The 22,500-nt window shown below is 44.2% G+C and overlaps 5 protein-coding genes across 5 annotated transcripts in view; all 5 read left to right on the top strand.

Moving 5' to 3' along the window:
* The window catches only part of LOC113799958 (uncharacterized), a 4,188-nt gene extending 291 nt beyond the window's left edge, over window positions 1-3,897 (top strand). Inside the window, exon 1 of the mRNA XM_027350669.2 lies at window positions 1-3,897. This exon is cut by the window's left edge and continues 291 nt beyond it. Coding sequence (XP_027206470.2) covers window positions 1-3,897 — 3,897 coding nt within the window.
* A 2,442-nt stretch (window positions 3,898-6,339) lies between these two features.
* Window positions 6,340-10,524, top strand: LOC138861813 (uncharacterized). The gene has a single exon (XM_070121661.1). It carries the CDS (start codon window positions 6,340-6,342, stop codon window positions 10,522-10,524), a length of 4,185 nt encoding a protein of 1,394 aa, XP_069977762.1.
* Window positions 10,525-10,792: 268 nt separating this feature from the next.
* On the top strand, window positions 10,793-13,213 carry LOC138861855 (uncharacterized). The gene is made up of 2 exons (XM_070122172.1): window positions 10,793-10,913; window positions 11,268-13,213. The coding sequence occupies exon 2, from the start codon at window positions 11,439-11,441 to the stop codon at window positions 13,074-13,076; it is 1,638 nt and encodes a 545-aa protein (XP_069978273.1). The 5' UTR covers window positions 10,793-10,913; window positions 11,268-11,438; the 3' UTR covers window positions 13,077-13,213.
* A 68-nt stretch (window positions 13,214-13,281) lies between these two features.
* Window positions 13,282-17,157, top strand: LOC138861812 (uncharacterized). The gene has a single exon (XM_070121660.1). The coding sequence runs from the start codon at window positions 13,282-13,284 to the stop codon at window positions 17,155-17,157; it is 3,876 nt and encodes a 1,291-aa protein (XP_069977761.1).
* A 2,444-nt stretch (window positions 17,158-19,601) lies between these two features.
* LOC113821667 (uncharacterized) overlaps window positions 19,602-22,500 on the top strand; it is a 4,188-nt gene continuing 1,289 nt past the window's right edge. The window contains exon 1 of the mRNA XM_070121659.1: window positions 19,602-22,500. This exon is cut by the window's right edge and continues 1,289 nt beyond it. Within this exon, the coding sequence (XP_069977760.1) occupies window positions 19,602-22,500 (2,899 nt within the window).

Genomic DNA, 22,500 nt, shown 5'->3' with positions numbered 1-22,500 from the left:
GAGCCTGATGGGAGGATTATGATGAAGATCCTGCCTGTCCGAGTGAATAACAGCGTCTCCACTTACGCCTTCATAGATGGTGGTGCTGCACCAACTCTGGCTGCTCGAAGCTTAATACAATGTTTGGGAATCCAAGGCCTACCAGTGAGGCAAGCAATGAAAACTGAAAATGGAATATTCATGTGCAACGAGCGTGTACCACTTATGTTGAGCAGTATAGGCGGTGGAAATAACATTACCGTAAATGAAGTGTACATTACAGACAAACTCAGCATAACTACTGACAGCATGATGCCCGTGAACTGGACTAAAAAATGGCTTCATCTGAATGATGTGGATCTACAAAGATTGCCTGGCGACAATCAAGAGGTGGAACTTATAATTGGACTCAATAGCATTTTGAACCGTCACATACTCGACCAGAGACATGGGACTGATGACGAACCCTCAGCCTATCTTACCAGATTTGGCTGGGTTGTCTTTGGACCAACTGGCCCCAGGAACCCTTTGACTGCCCCGGTATATCATATTTCCCCAACACAAGATCTTGGCGAGTGCTTACGAGAGCACTTCAATGCTGACTTTTGGGAAAAGGAAGTTCATTCCCAACGTGAAGATTCACTGGAAGATAAGTTATTTTCCGATAAGATCTCACAGTCCATCCATCAAGAATCGGGTAAATATGTAGTCAAACTCCCCTTCAGGGACAGTAGTCCACTTCCAAACAATCGTGAAATGGCTGTACGTAGAATGAAAAGCCTCAAAAGGAAGCTGGAATCTGACAAGACTTTCAAGGAGACATACATCACTCAAATGGAAAAGAATATAAGTAAACAGTATGCTGAAATAGTACCTCCATCAGGATTAGAACGAAATGATGGTAGAATATGGTACATGCCACATCATGCTGTGCGTCATCCCACTAAGCTGAAGGTACGTGTCGTCTATGACCTTAAAGCTAAATTCAATGGCACTTCCCTAAATGACCATCTTCTTCAAGGGCCAGACCTCACAAATCCTCTAATAGGGGTACTCATGCGGTTCAGGCATGGTCACTATGCAGTCACAGCGGACATCGAGGAGATGTTTTATCAGGTCAAGGTTCCCCTAGAGGATCGTGATGTGTTCCGTTTTTTATGGTGGTCAGATGGTGATATCAATAAGCCTGTAAGTGATTACCGAATGAATGTTCATGTTTTTGGTGCTAGATCCTCTCCTAGCTGTGTAAATTATGCCTTAAGGAAGACTGCTGAGGACCACGGTGAGGTTTTTGATGAACAAGCTGTCACTGCCATAATACAAAGTTTTTATGTTGATAATCTCCTGCTGGCCCATGATGACAAAGAGAGACTGATAAAAATCATCAAAGATCTCATTGCTCTCTGTAATGCAGGTGGTTGGCGTCTGAACCAATGGACAGCCAATAACAAGGACGTGCTCAAGAAGATTCCTGAATCGGAGAGGGATGCGTCGGTTGCTTCTCTAGACCTCAGTAAGGATGATCTCCCAGTTGAAAGGACCTTGGGTGTACACTGGTCGATGGCCGAAGATTGCTTCACATTCAAAATCTGCCTTGGCGACAAGCCACTAACACGCCGAGGAGTTTTATCTATCGTAGCATCTATATATGACCCACTTGGCATGGTGGCGCCCTTGACACTGCCAGCAAAAATGATTCTTCAAGACATGTGTCAGATGCAGTTAGGCTGGGATGAAAATATGGGTGATAAGGAAGCTGCTCGTTGGAGAAAATGGTTGGAACAGTTACCAAAATTGTCAAGATTTAAGCTGCCACGAAGCCTAGTGCCCATTTCCTTTGGTTCCGTCATTTCTTATCAGCTCCATCATTTTGCAGATGCAAGTCAGTCTGGTTATGGCACAGCCTCCTACTTGAAGATGGTAAATGCCTCGGAAAGGGTATACTGCACTTTGGTTATGGCACGAGCAAGAGTTGCACCTCTGAAACCGACAACTATTCCAAGACTAGAACTGACGGCTGCCACCGTTGCAGCTCGAATGGACTGTAAATTACGAAAGGAACTGGGGTTGAAATTGGAAGATTCAGTCTTTTGGACAGACAGCACTTCAGTGCTCAAGTACTTGTTCAATCAGAAGGCTCGTTACCACACCTTTGTCGCAAATCGAGTGAACCTAATCCGAGAACTGTCTTCAGCAAGTGCTTGGAGATATGTAGACACAAAGAGTAATCCTGCTGACCTTGCATCTAGAGGTCTTGATGTTGATACTTTTTTAACGTCTGAAATGTGGATTAGAGGACCAAGATTTCTTCATGAACCTGAATCCAGCTGGCCACAAGTTCCAGAAGATGTTAAACATGGATCACTGGAAGATGATGTAGAAGTAAAGGTGTCTGTCATGGTATGTGAGACAGTGACAACAGTAATGTCATTCATTGAGGAGTTTGCCTCTCGTTTCTCGAACTGGCAGAAGTTTGTGCGTTGTCATGCATGGGTCAGACGATTCTTGAAGCGAAAGTATGTACCCAAGTTGCCTGACGTTAATTGCCTTAGTAGCAAAGAAATAACAGATGCAGAAACACACATATGGAAATTAGTTCAACAAGAGAACTACTCATCTGAAATTGTCTCTCTGTCACGAAAGCCAGATGGGAGAGTACAAGCCTCAAGCAAGATAGTGAGATTAAGACCTTTTCTACAAGATGGCTTGCTTAGAGTAGGTGGGCGGCTAAGACACTCTGGGCGTCACTTCAATGCCACTCATCCAATTATCCTACCCAATAAGTCATCTTTGGTGAAGCTGATGGTGAGGTGGCATCACGAGAAGTTAGCTCACTGTGGTCAGAACTATCTTCTCTCTGAGTTGAGACAAAAATTTTGGGTTGTACATGCAAATGCTGTTGCACGTTCTGTGGTAAGGAGTTGCATGAAGTGCAGGGCCATCTGTGCACGACCAATGACTCAAGAAATGGCTGACCTTCCTGAAGATCGTATTATACCAGGCCAGCCACCATTTACACACACAGGCACCGACTGTTTTGGACCCTTTCTCATCAGGAAAGGCAGGTCAAACCTTAAGAGATATGGCATAGTCTTTACATGCCTAACATCACGTGCAGTCCATATTGAGGTCATGGACTCAATGGAAACGGACTCATTTATCAACGCTCTTCGACGATTTACAGCAAGACGAGGTCCAGTGAAGTCCATCAGATCCGACAATGGCACAAACCTGGTGGGTGCAGAGAAAGTTCTTCGTCAGGAGCTCCAGCTTCTTGATCAAACTGCCATCTGTGACACCATGTCAACTAGAGGCATCTCATGGTGCTTCAATCCACCACATGCTTCACATTTCGGTGGAGTCTGGGAACGTCAGATTCGCTCTATCAGGCGTGTTTTGAGTGGTATTTGCTATCAACAGACACTAACTGATGATAGTCTTCACACTCTGTTCTGCGAAGTTGAAGCCATCATTAACGGCAGACCCTTGACCAGAGTTACGGACGACCCTGATTGCCTGCAACCACTGACTCCGAGCATGCTGCTGAACTTGAAGGGTTCACCTGGTCCAGTCATGAATACCGATAACAAGAATCTGTATGCTCGTCGGCGCTGGAAGCAGGTGCAGTACTTGGCTGACCTCTTTTGGAAGAGGTGGTCTAAAGAGTATCTACCTCTCCTCCAAGAGCGCCAAAAGTGGAACATTAAACGGCGTGATGTCAAGAAAGGAGACATAGTTTTAGCCTTGGATGAGAGGCTGCCCAGAGGTACATGGCCTCTTGCTCGAGTGATAGAGGTAATGTGTGATAGTGATGGACATGTGCGCAGTGCTAAACTGAAAACTGTCAGTGGAGAATATATCCGGCCTATTAGCAAGATGTGCCTTCTCTTAGAAAGTGAGATCAATACTGAAAACTAGGGTGAACGCCGAACGCTGCCCTTATCGGAAATGTTGGATTAAAAAGATTTTGCAGTATTTTTTTGTAGTATCAAGTAGGTCACTTAATAGGGGGCGGTGTAGAATACTGCGAAATTTTAACTATTTGATTTCTTAAAACGAAAGAAAATCTGATTTAGTTGGTAAGTATCCAAGGAAAGTCGTTCAAACCGCGCGCCACTACCCATACTCCTTTGCGTGCGATATCGCTGCGTCAACTCTTGCAGTTTCCCGCCAAAAGATAAACCAAGGGAACTGCTGTCTGTACTGGGTGGGCCAAATGCCTTTTTCCATCCTTTTATTTTGAGTGACAACGACCGTGGAGTGGATTTTATGAAGAAGTTGGTTTGCAGTCTTTATTGGGATACAAAGTGAGTGTTAACAGTGTGTATATTTAAGGTTATTACACTTTGTTGTTCAGCGCCGCGGCCCCCCCCCCCCCCCAACGGTAGTGTTTTGTGACATGTTCAATGGCAGTTGTTCCACAGCCAACCCCTTTTATTTTCTGATGTTTTGCTTTAAATGGGAATGCCTTGTGAAGATTTTATTTCTTTCAATAATAGGATAATGTTTGTGAAATTCTGATTTCCATATTTCGCAATGTGCTGATGCTCTTCTTATATAGATTTTGCATCTCCTGTATTTTGTTTTGTTTTATATTCAAATTCATGTTCATTTCTATTGTGCGTTATTGGTTTCTTATACGGGCTTGTTGTTTTCAGTTCGAATGCTTCTTGTGACTAGGCTGTAACGAAAATAAATGTGGAACTACACAGAAGTTATTCTGATACCCTTGAATTAAGACTGTACCAACATACTGCATCTAACAATTCGAATTTTACCCATCGAAGAAGGGAACGACATTACAGCGAACTGTCAGGTAAGCCCACATCATGGTTGACAATAGAAGTAATAAATCTGTGGGCACATCACACAGTTGCAAGTCTTCCCGCTCAGAAATATCAGTAGCTGAGGAGGAGTTAGAACGGCTTCAGTTCATCAAAGAGCAAAATGAACATGCACGTGAGGAAGAAAGACGAATCTTTGAGCTGCAACAGAGAATTAGAAGGATGAAAACCTCATCAGAACCAGCCAGGTCAAGACCTGGCTCCTCTTGTGGAGACAGCAGAGAGGATGAGAGACACCCTCGCCCTCACTCCTTTAACAACATGTGTAGCAACTGGATTGCAACAAGCGTAGAACCCCATCATAAAAGTGGAAATCTGGACCCACAAGTGAGTCGTGAAAGTGAAGTCAACGTGACTGAAGGGCCAGTCCACTTTGCTGTCAATGCTGCCATAGTCCCTGAAACTCTCCTACCTAAATGGTCAACTCCAGTCAATCCTGTACTAAATGGAGCTAATATTGCCCAAGGTAAGCTCCCCATTACACCACTTACTACCATTCCAGAACCTAATGAGAACCTATTGACAAGGAGTAACCTACATCCTTCAGCTGCTCCTTTTGCAAACATCAACAGAGTACCTTGCTGCCATACCTCAGGCCATGATTTCACCAGCCATCCATCACCTTCAAGGACACTGAATATGGATGAAGTGGCTCAGATGGTTTGTGCTATGAACCAGTCAGTTTTAACCCAACAAGAACAGGCTCGCATATCATTACTCCCTCCAGTTAAATTAGAACGTTTTGATGGAGATTTTTCGAAATTCACTCAGTTCTGTAGGACATTTGAATGGAATGTGGAGAGCAACACTAATGATCCAAGGCGAAGGCTCACACAGCTCTACAACCAGTTGGATGGCCCACCAAAGGACCTTATTGAAGGTTGCCTTCACCTACCACCTGACCATGGATATGACGAAGCGTGGAGGATGCTGAGAGAAGAATATGAAAACTCCAGTGAACTCCTCGAGTCCTTCATCTCAAAATTATTTGCATGGAAAGACATTGAAGTTGGAGATGCAGAAGGTCTAAAGAAATACGGCTCCTACCTATTTAATGTAGAGATGGCCTTAGGTGATAATATCTGCCGGATGGAGTTGCGTGAGACAATATCTAAAATTGTTGGTAAGCTACCGAGATACTTGAGAACCAAGTGGGCCTCGAGATGTGTAGATCCTGGCACTAAATCTGCAAGTTCATTCTCTGCACTTGTTAAATTTGTTAAAGATCAAGCCAGGGTAGCAGAGGAAATACGTTATATTGAAGCAGGAAGAGGTAAGCCAAGTCACACGACCAATAAACCCATCATCATTCGGAAGCCTGTAAACAGTCTAAATGTCCATGCTCTGGATATGAATGCAATGGATATGACCCCAAGTACCAGCGATAAATGCCACTGTTGTAATGGCCAAGGACATAAGCTTTTTGCATGTTATAAGTTCGGCAGGAAAGATGTTGACGAACGATGGGATATTGTCACACACAACAAGCTATGTTTTCGCTGCTTAAAACCCGGCCATGGCCATCGTTTCTGTAATGACAAGAGCCAGTGCGATCGATGTGGTGCCTACTATCACCACACACTTACACCGGCCAATAGCAAAGAGTTTTGCACCATCCCGTAAGTACAAGAGATCTCCAACTGGGAGTGTTGAGGTGTTCAGCAATGAGAACATACCTGACTGTTACGAGAAATTGGGTACACCTAGTTCCTCAACTGGGGGTGGCATAGAAGCCAAGGGAAGTGTGACCCCAAGTGTTAATTCTCCATTAACAGATGCTCTACCCTGTGCTAATATTCTTGATTGTGAGCCTGATGGGAGGATTATGATGAAGATCCTGCCTGTCCGAGTGAATAACAGCGTCTCCACTTACGCCTTCATAGATGGTGGTGCTGCACCAACTCTGGCTGCTCGAAGCTTAATACAATGTTTGGGAATCCAAGGCCTACCAGTGAGGCAAGCAATGAAAACTGAAAATGGAATATTCATGTGCAACGAGCGTGTACCACTTATGTTGAGCAGTATAGGCGGTGGAAATAACATTACCGTAAATGAAGTGTACATTACAGACAAACTCAGCATAACTACTGACAGCATGATGCCCGTGAACTGGACTAAAAAATGGCTTCATCTGAATGATGTGGATCTACAATTGCCTGGCGACAATCAAGAGGTGGAACTTATAATTGGACTCAATAGCATTTTGAACCGTCACATACTCGACCAGAGACATGGGACTGATGACGAACCCTCAGCCTATCTTACCAGATTTGGCTGGGTTGTCTTTGGACCAACTGGCCCCAGGAACCCTTTGACTGCCCCGGTATATCATATTTCCCCAACACAAGATCTTGGCGAGTGCTTACGAGAGCACTTCAATGCTGACTTTTGGGAAAAGGAAGTTCATTCCCAACGTGAAGATTCACTGGAAGATAAGTTATTTTCCGATAAGATCTCACAGTCCATCCATCAAGAATCGGGTAAATATGTAGTCAAACTCCCCTTCAGGGACAGTAGTCCACTTCCAAACAATCGTGAAATGGCTGTACGTAGAATGAAAAGCCTCAAAAGGAAGCTGGAATCTGACAAGACTTTCAAGGAGACATACATCACTCAAATGGAAAAGAATATAAGTAAACAGTATGCTGAAATAGTACCTCCATCAGGATTAGAACGAAATGATGGTAGAATATGGTACATGCCACATCATGCTGTGCGTCATCCCACTAAGCTGAAGGTACGTGTCGTCTATGACCTTAAAGCTAAATTCAATGGCACTTCCCTAAATGACCATCTTCTTCAAGGGCCAGACCTCACAAATCCTCTAATAGGGGTACTCATGCGGTTCAGGCATGGTCACTATGCAGTCACAGCGGACATCGAGGAGATGTTTTATCAGGTCAAGGTTCCCCTAGAGGATCGTGATGTGTTCCGTTTTTTATGGTGGTCAGATGGTGATATCAATAAGCCTGTAAGTGATTACCGAATGAATGTTCATGTTTTTGGTGCTAGATCCTCTCCTAGCTGTGTAAATTATGCCTTAAGGAAGACTGCTGAGGACCACGGTGAGGTTTTTGATGAACAAGCTGTCACTGCCATAATACAAAGTTTTTATGTTGATAATCTCCTGCTGGCCCATGATGACAAAGAGAGACTGATAAAAATCATCAAAGATCTCATTGCTCTCTGTAATGCAGGTGGTTGGCGTCTGAACCAATGGACAGCCAATAACAAGGACGTGCTCAAGAAGATTCCTGAATCGGAGAGGGATGCGTCGGTTGCTTCTCTAGACCTCAGTAAGGATGATCTCCCAGTTGAAAGGACCTTGGGTGTACACTGGTCGATGGCCGAAGATTGCTTCACATTCAAAATCTGCCTTGGCGACAAGCCACTAACACGCCGAGGAGTTTTATCTATCGTAGCATCTATATATGACCCACTTGGCATGGTGGCGCCCTTGACACTGCCAGCAAAAATGATTCTTCAAGACATGTGTCAGATGCAGTTAGGCTGGGATGAAAATATGGGTGATAAGGAAGCTGCTCGTTGGAGAAAATGGTTGGAACAGTTACCAAAATTGTCAAGATTTAAGCTGCCACGAAGCCTAGTGCCCATTTCCTTTGGTTCCGTCATTTCTTATCAGCTCCATCATTTTGCAGATGCAAGTCAGTCTGGTTATGGCACAGCCTCCTACTTGAAGATGGTAAATGCCTCGGAAAGGGTATACTGCACTTTGGTTATGGCACGAGCAAGAGTTGCACCTCTGAAACCGACAACTATTCCAAGACTAGAACTGACGGCTGCCACCGTTGCAGCTCGAATGGACTGTAAATTACGAAAGGAACTGGGGTTGAAATTGGAAGATTCAGTCTTTTGGACAGACAGCACTTCAGTGCTCAAGTACTTGTTCAATCAGAAGGCTCGTTACCACACCTTTGTCGCAAATCGAGTGAACCTAATCCGAGAACTGTCTTCAGCAAGTGCTTGGAGATATGTAGACACAAAGAGTAATCCTGCTGACCTTGCATCTAGAGGTCTTGATGTTGATACTTTTTTAACGTCTGAAATGTGGATTAGAGGACCAAGATTTCTTCATGAACCTGAATCCAGCTGGCCACAAGTTCCAGAAGATGTTAAACATGGATCACTGGAAGATGATGTAGAAGTAAAGGTGTCTGTCATGGTATGTGAGACAGTGACAACAGTAATGTCATTCATTGAGGAGTTTGCCTCTCGTTTCTCGAACTGGCAGAAGTTTGTGCGTTGTCATGCATGGGTCAGACGATTCTTGAAGCGAAAGTATGTACCCAAGTTGCCTGACGTTAATTGCCTTAGTAGCAAAGAAATAACAGATGCAGAAACACACATATGGAAATTAGTTCAACAAGAGAACTACTCATCTGAAATTGTCTCTCTGTCACGAAAGCCAGATGGGAGAGTACAAGCCTCAAGCAAGATAGTGAGATTAAGACCTTTTCTACAAGATGGCTTGCTTAGAGTAGGTGGGCGGCTAAGACACTCTGGGCGTCACTTCAATGCCACTCATCCAATTATCCTACCCAATAAGTCATCTTTGGTGAAGCTGATGGTGAGGTGGCATCACGAGAAGTTAGCTCACTGTGGTCAGAACTATCTTCTCTCTGAGTTGAGACAAAAATTTTGGGTTGTACATGCAAATGCTGTTGCACGTTCTGTGGTAAGGAGTTGCATGAAGTGCAGGGCCATCTGTGCACGACCAATGACTCAAGAAATGGCTGACCTTCCTGAAGATCGTATTATACCAGGCCAGCCACCATTTACACACACAGGCACCGACTGTTTTGGACCCTTTCTCATCAGGAAAGGCAGGTCAAACCTTAAGAGATATGGCATAGTCTTTACATGCCTAACATCACGTGCAGTCCATATTGAGGTCATGGACTCAATGGAAACGGACTCATTTATCAACGCTCTTCGACGATTTACAGCAAGACGAGGTCCAGTGAAGTCCATCAGATCCGACAATGGCACAAACCTGGTGGGTGCAGAGAAAGTTCTTCGTCAGGAGCTCCAGCTTCTTGATCAAACTGCCATCTGTGACACCATGTCAACTAGAGGCATCTCATGGTGCTTCAATCCACCACATGCTTCACATTTCGGTGGAGTCTGGGAACGTCAGATTCGCTCTATCAGGCGTGTTTTGAGTGGTATTTGCTATCAACAGACACTAACTGATGATAGTCTTCACACTCTGTTCTGCGAAGTTGAAGCCATCATTAACGGCAGACCCTTGACCAGAGTTACGGACGACCCTGATTGCCTGCAACCACTGACTCCGAGCATGCTGCTGAACTTGAAGGGTTCACCTGGTCCAGTCATGAATACCGATAACAAGAATCTGTATGCTCGTCGGCGCTGGAAGCAGGTGCAGTACTTGGCTGACCTCTTTTGGAAGAGGTGGTCTAAAGAGTATCTACCTCTCCTCCAAGAGCGCCAAAAGTGGAACATTAAACGGCGTGATGTCAAGAAAGGAGACATAGTTTTAGCCTTGGATGAGAGGCTGCCCAGAGGTACATGGCCTCTTGCTCGAGTGATAGAGGTAATGTGTGATAGTGATGGACATGTGCGCAGTGCTAAACTGAAAACTGTCAGTGGAGAATATATCCGGCCTATTAGCAAGATGTGCCTTCTCTTAGAAAGTGAGATCAATACTGAAAACTAGGGTGAACGCCGAACGCTGCCCTTATCGGAAATGTTGGATTAAAAAGATTTTGCAGTATTTTTTTGTAGTATCAAGTAGGTCACTTAATAGGGGGCGGTGTAGAATACTGCGAAATTTTAACTATTTGATTTCTTAAAACGAAAGAAAATCTGATTTAGTTGGTAAGTATCCAAGGAAAGTCGTTCAAACCGCGCGCCACTACCCATACTCCTTTGCGTGCGATATCGCTGCGTCAACTCTTGCAGTTTCCCGCCAAAAGATAAACCAAGGGAACTGCTGTCTGTACTGGGTGGGCCAAATGCCTTTTTCCATCCTTTTATTTTGAGTGACAACGACCGTGGAGTGGATTTTATGAAGAAGTTGGTTTGCAGTCTTTATTGGGATACAAAGTGAGTGTTAACAGTGTGTATATTTAAGGTTATTACACTTTGTTGTTCAGCGCCGCGGCCCCCCCCCCCCCCCCCCAACGGTAGTGTTTTGTGACATGTTCAATGGCAGTTGTTCCACAGCCAACCCCTTTTATTTTCTGATGTTTTGCTTTAAATGGGAATGCCTTGTGAAGATTTTATTTCTTTCAATAATAGGATAATGTTTGTGAAATTCTGATTTCCATATTTCGCAATGTGCTGATGCTCTTCTTATATAGATTTTGCATCTCCTGTATTTTGTTTTGTTTTATATTCAAATTCATGTTCATTTCTATTGTGCGTTATTGGTTTCTTATACGGGCTTGTTGTTTTCAGTTCGAATGCTTCTTGTGACTAGGCTGTAACGAAAATAAATGTGGAACTACACAGAAGTTATTCTGATACCCTTGAATTAAGACTGTACCAACATACTGCATCTAACAATTCGAATTTTACCCATCGAAGAAGGGAACGACATTACAGCGAACTGTCAGGTAAGCCCACATCATGGTTGACAATAGAAGTAATAAATCTGTGGGCACATCACACAGTTGCAAGTCTTCCCGCTCAGAAATATCAGTAGCTGAGGAGGAGTTAGAACGGCTTCAGTTCATCAAAGAGCAAAATGAACATGCACGTGAGGAAGAAAGACGAATCTTTGAGCTGCAACAGAGAATTAGAAGGATGAAAACCTCATCAGAACCAGCCAGGTCAAGACCTGGCTCCTCTTGTGGAGACAGCAGAGAGGATGAGAGACACCCTCGCCCTCACTCCTTTAACAACATGTGTAGCAACTGGATTGCAACAAGCGTAGAACCCCATCATAAAAGTGGAAATCTGGACCCACAAGTGAGTCGTGAAAGTGAAGTCAACGTGACTGAAGGGCCAGTCCACTTTGCTGTCAATGCTGCCATAGTCCCTGAAACTCTCCTACCTAAATGGTCAACTCCAGTCAATCCTGTACTAAATGGAGCTAATATTGCCCAAGGTAAGCTCCCCATTACACCACTTACTACCATTCCAGAACCTAATGAGAACCTATTGACAAGGAGTAACCTACATCCTTCAGCTGCTCCTTTTGCAAACATCAACAGAGTACCTTGCTGCCATACCTCAGGCCATGATTTCACCAGCCATCCATCACCTTCAAGGACACTGAATATGGATGAAGTGGCTCAGATGGTTTGTGCTATGAACCAGTCAGTTTTAACCCAACAAGAACAGGCTCGCATATCATTACTCCCTCCAGTTAAATTAGAACGTTTTGATGGAGATTTTTCGAAATTCACTCAGTTCTGTAGGACATTTGAATGGAATGTGGAGAGCAACACTAATGATCCAAGGCGAAGGCTCACACAGCTCTACAACCAGTTGGATGGCCCACCAAAGGACCTTATTGAAGGTTGCCTTCACCTACCACCTGACCATGGATATGACGAAGCGTGGAGGATGCTGAGAGAAGAATATGAAAACTCCAGTGAACTCCTCGAGTCCTTCATCTCAAAATTATTTGCATGGAAAGACATTGAAGTTGGAGATGCAGAAGGTCTAAAGAAATACGGCTCCTACCTATTTAATGTAGAGATGGCCTTAGGTGATAATATCTGCCGGATGGAGTTGCGTGAGACAATATCTAAAATTGTTGGTAAGCTACCGAGATACTTGAGAACCAAGTGGGCCTCGAGATGTGTAGATCCTGGCACTAAATCTGCAAGTTCATTCTCTGCACTTGTTAAATTTGTTAAAGATCAAGCCAGGGTAGCAGAGGAAATACGTTATATTGAAGCAGGAAGAGGTAAGCCAAGTCACACGACCAATAAACCCATCATCATTCGGAAGCCTGTAAACAGTCTAAATGTCCATGCTCTGGATATGAATGCAATGGATATGACCCCAAGTACCAGCGATAAATGCCACTGTTGTAATGGCCAAGGACATAAGCTTTTTGCATGTTATAAGTTCGGCAGGAAAGATGTTGACGAACGATGGGATATTGTCACACACAACAAGCTATGTTTTCGCTGCTTAAAACCCGGCCATGGCCATCGTTTCTGTAATGACAAGAGCCAGTGCGATCGATGTGGTGCCTACTATCACCACACACTTACACCGGCCAATAGCAAAGAGTTTTGCACCATCCCGTAAGTACAAGAGATCTCCAACTGGGAGTGTTGAGGTGTTCAGCAATGAGAACATACCTGACTGTTACGAGAAATTGGGTACACCTAGTTCCTCAACTGGGGGTGGCATAGAAGCCAAGGGAAGTGTGACCCCAAGTGTTAATTCTCCATTAACAGATGCTCTACCCTGTGCTAATATTCTTGATTGTGAGCCTGATGGGAGGATTATGATGAAGATCCTGCCTGTCCGAGTGAATAACAGCGTCTCCACTTACGCCTTCATAGATGGTGGTGCTGCACCAACTCTGGCTGCTCGAAGCTTAATACAATGTTTGGGAATCCAAGGCCTACCAGTGAGGCAAGCAATGAAAACTGAAAATGGAATATTCATGTGCAACGAGCGTGTACCACTTATGTTGAGCAGTATAGGCGGTGGAAATAACATTACCGTAAATGAAGTGTACATTACAGACAAACTCAGCATAACTACTGACAGCATGATGCCCGTGAACTGGACTAAAAAATGGCTTCATCTGAATGATGTGGATCTACAAAGATTGCCTGGCGACAATCAAGAGGTGGAACTTATAATTGGACTCAATAGCATTTTGAACCGTCACATACTCGACCAGAGACATGGGACTGATGACGAACCCTCAGCCTATCTTACCAGATTTGGCTGGGTTGTCTTTGGACCAACTGGCCCCAGGAACCCTTTGACTGCCCCGGTATATCATATTTCCCCAACACAAGATCTTGGCGAGTGCTTACGAGAGCACTTCAATGCTGACTTTTGGGAAAAGGAAGTTCATTCCCAACGTGAAGATTCACTGGAAGATAAGTTATTTTCCGATAAGATCTCACAGTCCATCCATCAAGAATCGGGTAAATATGTAGTCAAACTCCCCTTCAGGGACAGTAGTCCACTTCCAAACAATCGTGAAATGGCTGTACGTAGAATGAAAAGCCTCAAAAGGAAGCTGGAATCTGACAAGACTTTCAAGGAGACATACATCACTCAAATGGAAAAGAATATAAGTAAACAGTATGCTGAAATAGTACCTCCATCAGGATTAGAACGAAATGATGGTAGAATATGGTACATGCCACATCATGCTGTGCGTCATCCCACTAAGCTGAAGGTACGTGTCGTCTATGACCTTAAAGCTAAATTCAATGGCACTTCCCTAAATGACCATCTTCTTCAAGGGCCAGACCTCACAAATCCTCTAATAGGGGTACTCATGCGGTTCAGGCATGGTCACTATGCAGTCACAGCGGACATCGAGGAGATGTTTTATCAGGTCAAGGTTCCCCTAGAGGATCGTGATGTGTTCCGTTTTTTATGGTGGTCAGATGGTGATATCAATAAGCCTGTAAGTGATTACCGAATGAATGTTCATGTTTTTGGTGCTAGATCCTCTCCTAGCTGTGTAAATTATGCCTTAAGGAAGACTGCTGAGGACCACGGTGAGGTTTTTGATGAACAAGCTGTCACTGCCATAATACAAAGTTTTTATGTTGATAATCTCCTGCTGGCCCATGATGACAAAGAGAGACTGATAAAAATCATCAAAGATCTCATTGCTCTCTGTAATGCAGGTGGTTGGCGTCTGAACCAATGGACAGCCAATAACAAGGACGTGCTCAAGAAGATTCCTGAATCGGAGAGGGATGCGTCGGTTGCTTCTCTAGACCTCAGTAAGGATGATCTCCCAGTTGAAAGGACCTTGGGTGTACACTGGTCGATGGCCGAAGATTGCTTCACATTCAAAATCTGCCTTGGCGACAAGCCACTAACACGCCGAGGAGTTTTATCTATCGTAGCATCTATATATGACCCACTTGGCATGGTGGCGCCCTTGACACTGCCAGCAAAAATGATTCTTCAAGACATGTGTCAGATGCAGTTAGGCTGGGATGAAAATATGGGTGATAAGGAAGCTGCTCGTTGGAGAAAATGGTTGGAACAGTTACCAAAATTGTCAAGATTTAAGCTGCCACGAAGCCTAGTGCCCATTTCCTTTGGTTCCGTCATTTCTTATCAGCTCCATCATTTTGCAGATGCAAGTCAGTCTGGTTATGGCACAGCCTCCTACTTGAAGATGGTAAATGCCTCGGAAAGGGTATACTGCACTTTGGTTATGGCACGAGCAAGAGTTGCACCTCTGAAACCGACAACTATTCCAAGACTAGAACTGACGGCTGCCACCGTTGCAGCTCGAATGGACTGTAAATTACGAAAGGAACTGGGGTTGAAATTGGAAGATTCAGTCTTTTGGACAGACAGCACTTCAGTGCTCAAGTACTTGTTCAATCAGAAGGCTCGTTACCACACCTTTGTCGCAAATCGAGTGAACCTAATCCGAGAACTGTCTTCAGCAAGTGCTTGGAGATATGTAGACACAAAGAGTAATCCTGCTGACCTTGCATCTAGAGGTCTTGATGTTGATACTTTTTTAACGTCTGAAATGTGGATTAGAGGACCAAGATTTCTTCATGAACCTGAATCCAGCTGGCCACAAGTTCCAGAAGATGTTAAACATGGATCACTGGAAGATGATGTAGAAGTAAAGGTGTCTGTCATGGTATGTGAGACAGTGACAACAGTAATGTCATTCATTGAGGAGTTTGCCTCTCGTTTCTCGAACTGGCAGAAGTTTGTGCGTTGTCATGCATGGGTCAGACGATTCTTGAAGCGAAAGTATGTACCCAAGTTGCCTGACGTTAATTGCCTTAGTAGCAAAGAAATAACAGATGCAGAAACACACATATGGAAATTAGTTCAACAAGAGAACTACTCATCTGAAATTGTCTCTCTGTCACGAAAGCCAGATGGGAGAGTACAAGCCTCAAGCAAGATAGTGAGATTAAGACCTTTTCTACAAGATGGCTTGCTTAGAGTAGGTGGGCGGCTAAGACACTCTGGGCGTCACTTCAATGCCACTCATCCAATTATCCTACCCAATAAGTCATCTTTGGTGAAGCTGATGGTGAGGTGGCATCACGAGAAGTTAGCTCACTGTGGTCAGAACTATCTTCTCTCTGAGTTGAGACAAAAATTTTGGGTTGTACATGCAAATGCTGTTGCACGTTCTGTGGTAAGGAGTTGCATGAAGTGCAGGGCCATCTGTGCACGACCAATGACTCAAGAAATGGCTGACCTTCCTGAAGATCGTATTATACCAGGCCAGCCACCATTTACACACACAGGCACCGACTGTTTTGGACCCTTTCTCATCAGGAAAGGCAGGTCAAACCTTAAGAGATATGGCATAGTCTTTACATGCCTAACATCACGTGCAGTCCATATTGAGGTCATGGACTCAATGGAAACGGACTCATTTATCAACGCTCTTCGACGATTTACAGCAAGACGAGGTCCAGTGAAGTCCATCAGATCCGACAATGGCACAAACCTGGTGGGTGCAGAGAAAGTTCTTCGTCAGGAGCTCCAGCTTCTTGATCAAACTGCCATCTGTGACACCATGTCAACTAGAGGCATCTCATGGTGCTTCAATCCACCACATGCTTCACATTTCGGTGGAGTCTGGGAACGTCAGATTCGCTCTATCAGGCGTGTTTTGAGTGGTATTTGCTATCAACAGACACTAACTGATGATAGTCTTCACACTCTGTTCTGCGAAGTTGAAGCCATCATTAACGGCAGACCCTTGACCAGAGTTACGGACGACCCTGATTGCCTGCAACCACTGACTCCGAGCATGCTGCTGAACTTGAAGGGTTCACCTGGTCCAGTCATGAATACCGATAACAAGAATCTGTATGCTCGTCGGCGCTGGAAGCAGGTGCAGTACTTGGCTGACCTCTTTTGGAAGAGGTGGTCTAAAGAGTATCTACCTCTCCTCCAAGAGCGCCAAAAGTGGAACATTAAACGGCGTGATGTCAAGAAAGGAGACATAGTTTTAGCCTTGGATGAGAGGCTGCCCAGAGGTACATGGCCTCTTGCTCGAGTGATAGAGGTAATGTGTGATAGTGATGGACATGTGCGCAGTGCTAAACTGAAAACTGTCAGTGGAGAATATATCCGGCCTATTAGCAAGATGTGCCTTCTCTTAGAAAGTGAGATCAATACTGAAAACTAGGGTGAACGCCGAACGCTGCCCTTATCGGAAATGTTGGATTAAAAAGATTTTGCAGTATTTTTTTGTAGTATCAAGTAGGTCACTTAATAGGGGGCGGTGTAGAATACTGCGAAATTTTAACTATTTGATTTCTTAAAACGAAAGAAAATCTGATTTAGTTGGTAAGTATCCAAGGAAAGTCGTTCAAACCGCGCGCCACTACCCATACTCCTTTGCGTGCGATATCGCTGCGTCAACTCTTGCAGTTTCCCGCCAAAAGATAAACCAAGGGAACTGCTGTCTGTACTGGGTGGGCCAAATGCCTTTTTCCATCCTTTTATTTTGAGTGACAACGACCGTGGAGTGGATTTTATGAAGAAGTTGGTTTGCAGTCTTTATTGGGATACAAAGTGAGTGTTAACAGTGTGTATATTTAAGGTTATTACACTTTGTTGTTCAGCGCCGCGGCCCCCCCCCCCCCCCCCAACGGTAGTGTTTTGTGACATGTTCAATGGCAGTTGTTCCACAGCCAACCCCTTTTATTTTCTGATGTTTTGCTTTAAATGGGAATGCCTTGTGAAGATTTTATTTCTTTCAATAATAGGATAATGTTTGTGAAATTCTGATTTCCATATTTCGCAATGTGCTGATGCTCTTCTTATATAGATTTTGCATCTCCTGTATTTTGTTTTGTTTTATATTCAAATTCATGTTCATTTCTATTGTGCGTTATTGGTTTCTTATACGGGCTTGTTGTTTTCAGTTCGAATGCTTCTTGTGACTAGGCTGTAACGAAAATAAATGTGGAACTACACAGAAGTTATTCTGATACCCTTGAATTAAGACTGTACCAACATACTGCATCTAACAATTCGAATTTTACCCATCGAAGAAGGGAACGACATTACAGCGAACTGTCAGGTAAGCCCACATCATGGTTGACAATAGAAGTAATAAATCTGTGGGCACATCACACAGTTGCAAGTCTTCCCGCTCAGAAATATCAGTAGCTGAGGAGGAGTTAGAACGGCTTCAGTTCATCAAAGAGCAAAATGAACATGCACGTGAGGAAGAAAGACGAATCTTTGAGCTGCAACAGAGAATTAGAAGGATGAAAACCTCATCAGAACCAGCCAGGTCAAGACCTGGCTCCTCTTGTGGAGACAGCAGAGAGGATGAGAGACACCCTCGCCCTCACTCCTTTAACAACATGTGTAGCAACTGGATTGCAACAAGCGTAGAACCCCATCATAAAAGTGGAAATCTGGACCCACAAGTGAGTCGTGAAAGTGAAGTCAACGTGACTGAAGGGCCAGTCCACTTTGCTGTCAATGCTGCCATAGTCCCTGAAACTCTCCTACCTAAATGGTCAACTCCAGTCAATCCTGTACTAAATGGAGCTAATATTGCCCAAGGTAAGCTCCCCATTACACCACTTACTACCATTCCAGAACCTAATGAGAACCTATTGACAAGGAGTAACCTACATCCTTCAGCTGCTCCTTTTGCAAACATCAACAGAGTACCTTGCTGCCATACCTCAGGCCATGATTTCACCAGCCATCCATCACCTTCAAGGACACTGAATATGGATGAAGTGGCTCAGATGGTTTGTGCTATGAACCAGTCAGTTTTAACCCAACAAGAACAGGCTCGCATATCATTACTCCCTCCAGTTAAATTAGAACGTTTTGATGGAGATTTTTCGAAATTCACTCAGTTCTGTAGGACATTTGAATGGAATGTGGAGAGCAACACTAATGATCCAAGGCGAAGGCTCACACAGCTCTACAACCAGTTGGATGGCCCACCAAAGGACCTTATTGAAGGTTGCCTTCACCTACCACCTGACCATGGATATGACGAAGCGTGGAGGATGCTGAGAGAAGAATATGAAAACTCCAGTGAACTCCTCGAGTCCTTCATCTCAAAATTATTTGCATGGAAAGACATTGAAGTTGGAGATGCAGAAGGTCTAAAGAAATACGGCTCCTACCTATTTAATGTAGAGATGGCCTTAGGTGATAATATCTGCCGGATGGAGTTGCGTGAGACAATATCTAAAATTGTTGGTAAGCTACCGAGATACTTGAGAACCAAGTGGGCCTCGAGATGTGTAGATCCTGGCACTAAATCTGCAAGTTCATTCTCTGCACTTGTTAAATTTGTTAAAGATCAAGCCAGGGTAGCAGAGGAAATACGTTATATTGAAGCAGGAAGAGGTAAGCCAAGTCACACGACCAATAAACCCATCATCATTCGGAAGCCTGTAAACAGTCTAAATGTCCATGCTCTGGATATGAATGCAATGGATATGACCCCAAGTACCAGCGATAAATGCCACTGTTGTAATGGCCAAGGACATAAGCTTTTTGCATGTTATAAGTTCGGCAGGAAAGATGTTGACGAACGATGGGATATTGTCACACACAACAAGCTATGTTTTCGCTGCTTAAAACCCGGCCATGGCCATCGTTTCTGTAATGACAAGAGCCAGTGCGATCGATGTGGTGCCTACTATCACCACACACTTACACCGGCCAATAGCAAAGAGTTTTGCACCATCCCGTAAGTACAAGAGATCTCCAACTGGGAGTGTTGAGGTGTTCAGCAATGAGAACATACCTGACTGTTACGAGAAATTGGGTACACCTAGTTCCTCAACTGGGGGTGGCATAGAAGCCAAGGGAAGTGTGACCCCAAGTGTTAATTCTCCATTAACAGATGCTCTACCCTGTGCTAATATTCTTGATTGTGAGCCTGATGGGAGGATTATGATGAAGATCCTGCCTGTCCGAGTGAATAACAGCGTCTCCACTTACGCCTTCATAGATGGTGGTGCTGCACCAACTCTGGCTGCTCGAAGCTTAATACAATGTTTGGGAATCCAAGGCCTACCAGTGAGGCAAGCAATGAAAACTGAAAATGGAATATTCATGTGCAACGAGCGTGTACCACTTATGTTGAGCAGTATAGGCGGTGGAAATAACATTACCGTAAATGAAGTGTACATTACAGACAAACTCAGCATAACTACTGACAGCATGATGCCCGTGAACTGGACTAAAAAATGGCTTCATCTGAATGATGTGGATCTACAAAGATTGCCTGGCGACAATCAAGAGGTGGAACTTATAATTGGACTCAATAGCATTTTGAACCGTCACATACTCGACCAGAGACATGGGACTGATGACGAACCCTCAGCCTATCTTACCAGATTTGGCTGGGTTGTCTTTGGACCAACTGGCCCCAGGAACCCTTTGACTGCCCCGGTATATCATATTTCCCCAACACAAGATCTTGGCGAGTGCTTACGAGAGCACTTCAATGCTGACTTTTGGGAAAAGGAAGTTCATTCCCAACGTGAAGATTCACTGGAAGATAAGTTATTTTCCGATAAGATCTCACAGTCCATCCATCAAGAATCGGGTAAATATGTAGTCAAACTCCCCTTCAGGGACAGTAGTCCACTTCCAAACAATCGTGAAATGGCTGTACGTAGAATGAAAAGCCTCAAAAGGAAGCTGGAATCTGACAAGACTTTCAAGGAGACATACATCACTCAAATGGAAAAGAATATAAGTAAACAGTATGCTGAAATAGTACCTCCATCAGGATTAGAACGAAATGATGGTAGAATATGGTACATGCCACATCATGCTGTGCGTCATCCCACTAAGCTGAAGGTACGTGTCGTCTATGACCTTAAAGCTAAATTCAATGGCACTTCCCTAAATGACCATCTTCTTCAAGGGCCAGACCTCACAAATCCTCTAATAGGGGTACTCATGCGGTTCAGGCATGGTCACTATGCAGTCACAGCGGACATCGAGGAGATGTTTTATCAGGTCAAGGTTCCCCTAGAGGATCGTGATGTGTTCCGTTTTTTATGGTGGTCAGATGGTGATATCAATAAGCCTGTAAGTGATTACCGAATGAATGTTCATGTTTTTGGTGCTAGATCCTCTCCTAGCTGTGTAAATTATGCCTTAAGGAAGACTGCTGAGGACCACGGTGAGGTTTTTGATGAACAAGCTGTCACTGCCATAATACAAAGTTTTTATGTTGATAATCTCCTGCTGGCCCATGATGACAAAGAGAGACTGATAAAAATCATCAAAGATCTCATTGCTCTCTGTAATGCAGGTGGTTGGCGTCTGAACCAATGGACAGCCAATAACAAGGACGTGCTCAAGAAGATTCCTGAATCGGAGAGGGATGCGTCGGTTGCTTCTCTAGACCTCAGTAAGGATGATCTCCCAGTTGAAAGGACCTTGGGTGTACACTGGTCGATGGCCGAAGATTGCTTCACATTCAAAATCTGCCTTGGCGACAAGCCACTAACACGCCGAGGAGTTTTATCTATCGTAGCATCTATATATGACCCACTTGGCATGGTGGCGCCCTTGACACTGCCAGCAAAAATGATTCTTCAAGACATGTGTCAGATGCAGTTAGGCTGGGATGAAAATATGGGTGATAAGGAAGCTGCTCGTTGGAGAAAATGGTTGGAACAGTTACCAAAATTGTCAAGATTTAAGCTGCCACGAAGCCTAGTGCCCATTTCCTTTGGTTCCGTCATTTCTTATCAGCTCCATCATTTTGCAGATGCAAGTCAGTCTGGTTATGGCACAGCCTCCTACTTGAAGATGGTAAATGCCTCGGAAAGGGTATACTGCACTTTGGTTATGGCACGAGCAAGAGTTGCACCTCTGAAACCGACAACTATTCCAAGACTAGAACTGACGGCTGCCACCGTTGCAGCTCGAATGGACTGTAAATTACGAAAGGAACTGGGGTTGAAATTGGAAGATTCAGTCTTTTGGACAGACAGCACTTCAGTGCTCAAGTACTTGTTCAATCAGAAGGCTCGTTACCACACCTTTGTCGCAAATCGAGTGAACCTAATCCGAGAACTGTCTTCAGCAAGTGCTTGGAGATATGTAGACACAAAGAGTAATCCTGCTGACCTTGCATCTAGAGGTCTTGATGTTGATACTTTTTTAACGTCTGAAATGTGGATTAGAGGACCAAGATTTCTTCATGAACCTGAATCCAGCTGGCCACAAGTTCCAGAAGATGTTAAACATGGATCACTGGAAGATGATGTAGAAGTAAAGGTGTCTGTCATGGTATGTGAGACAGTGACAACAGTAATGTCATTCATTGAGGAGTTTGCCTCTCGTTTCTCGAACTGGCAGAAGTTTGTGCGTTGTCATGCATGGGTCAGACGATTCTTGAAGCGAAAGTATGTACCCAAGTTGCCTGACGTTAATTGCCTTAGTAGCAAAGAAATAACAGATGCAGAAACACACATATGGAAATTAGTTCAACAAGAGAACTACTCATCTGAAATTGTCT

This window comes from Penaeus vannamei, chromosome 5, assembly GCF_042767895.1.
Source record: "Penaeus vannamei isolate JL-2024 chromosome 5, ASM4276789v1, whole genome shotgun sequence".
Lineage (NCBI taxonomy): Eukaryota > Metazoa > Arthropoda > Malacostraca > Decapoda > Penaeidae > Penaeus > Penaeus vannamei.
This window is presented reverse-complemented; position numbering and strand designations above follow the sequence as displayed.

What these genes read in the sequence shown, in the direction of transcription:
- LOC138861855 (XM_070122172.1), top strand. Translation starts at nt 11,439, where the DNA reads ATGGTTGACAATAGAAGTAATAAATCTGTGGGCACATCACACAGTTGC.
- LOC138861812 (XM_070121660.1), top strand. Translation starts at nt 13,282, where the DNA reads ATGAAGATCCTGCCTGTCCGAGTGAATAACAGCGTCTCCACTTACGCC.
- LOC138861813 (XM_070121661.1), top strand. Translation starts at nt 6,340, where the DNA reads ATGGCCATCGTTTCTGTAATGACAAGAGCCAGTGCGATCGATGTGGTG.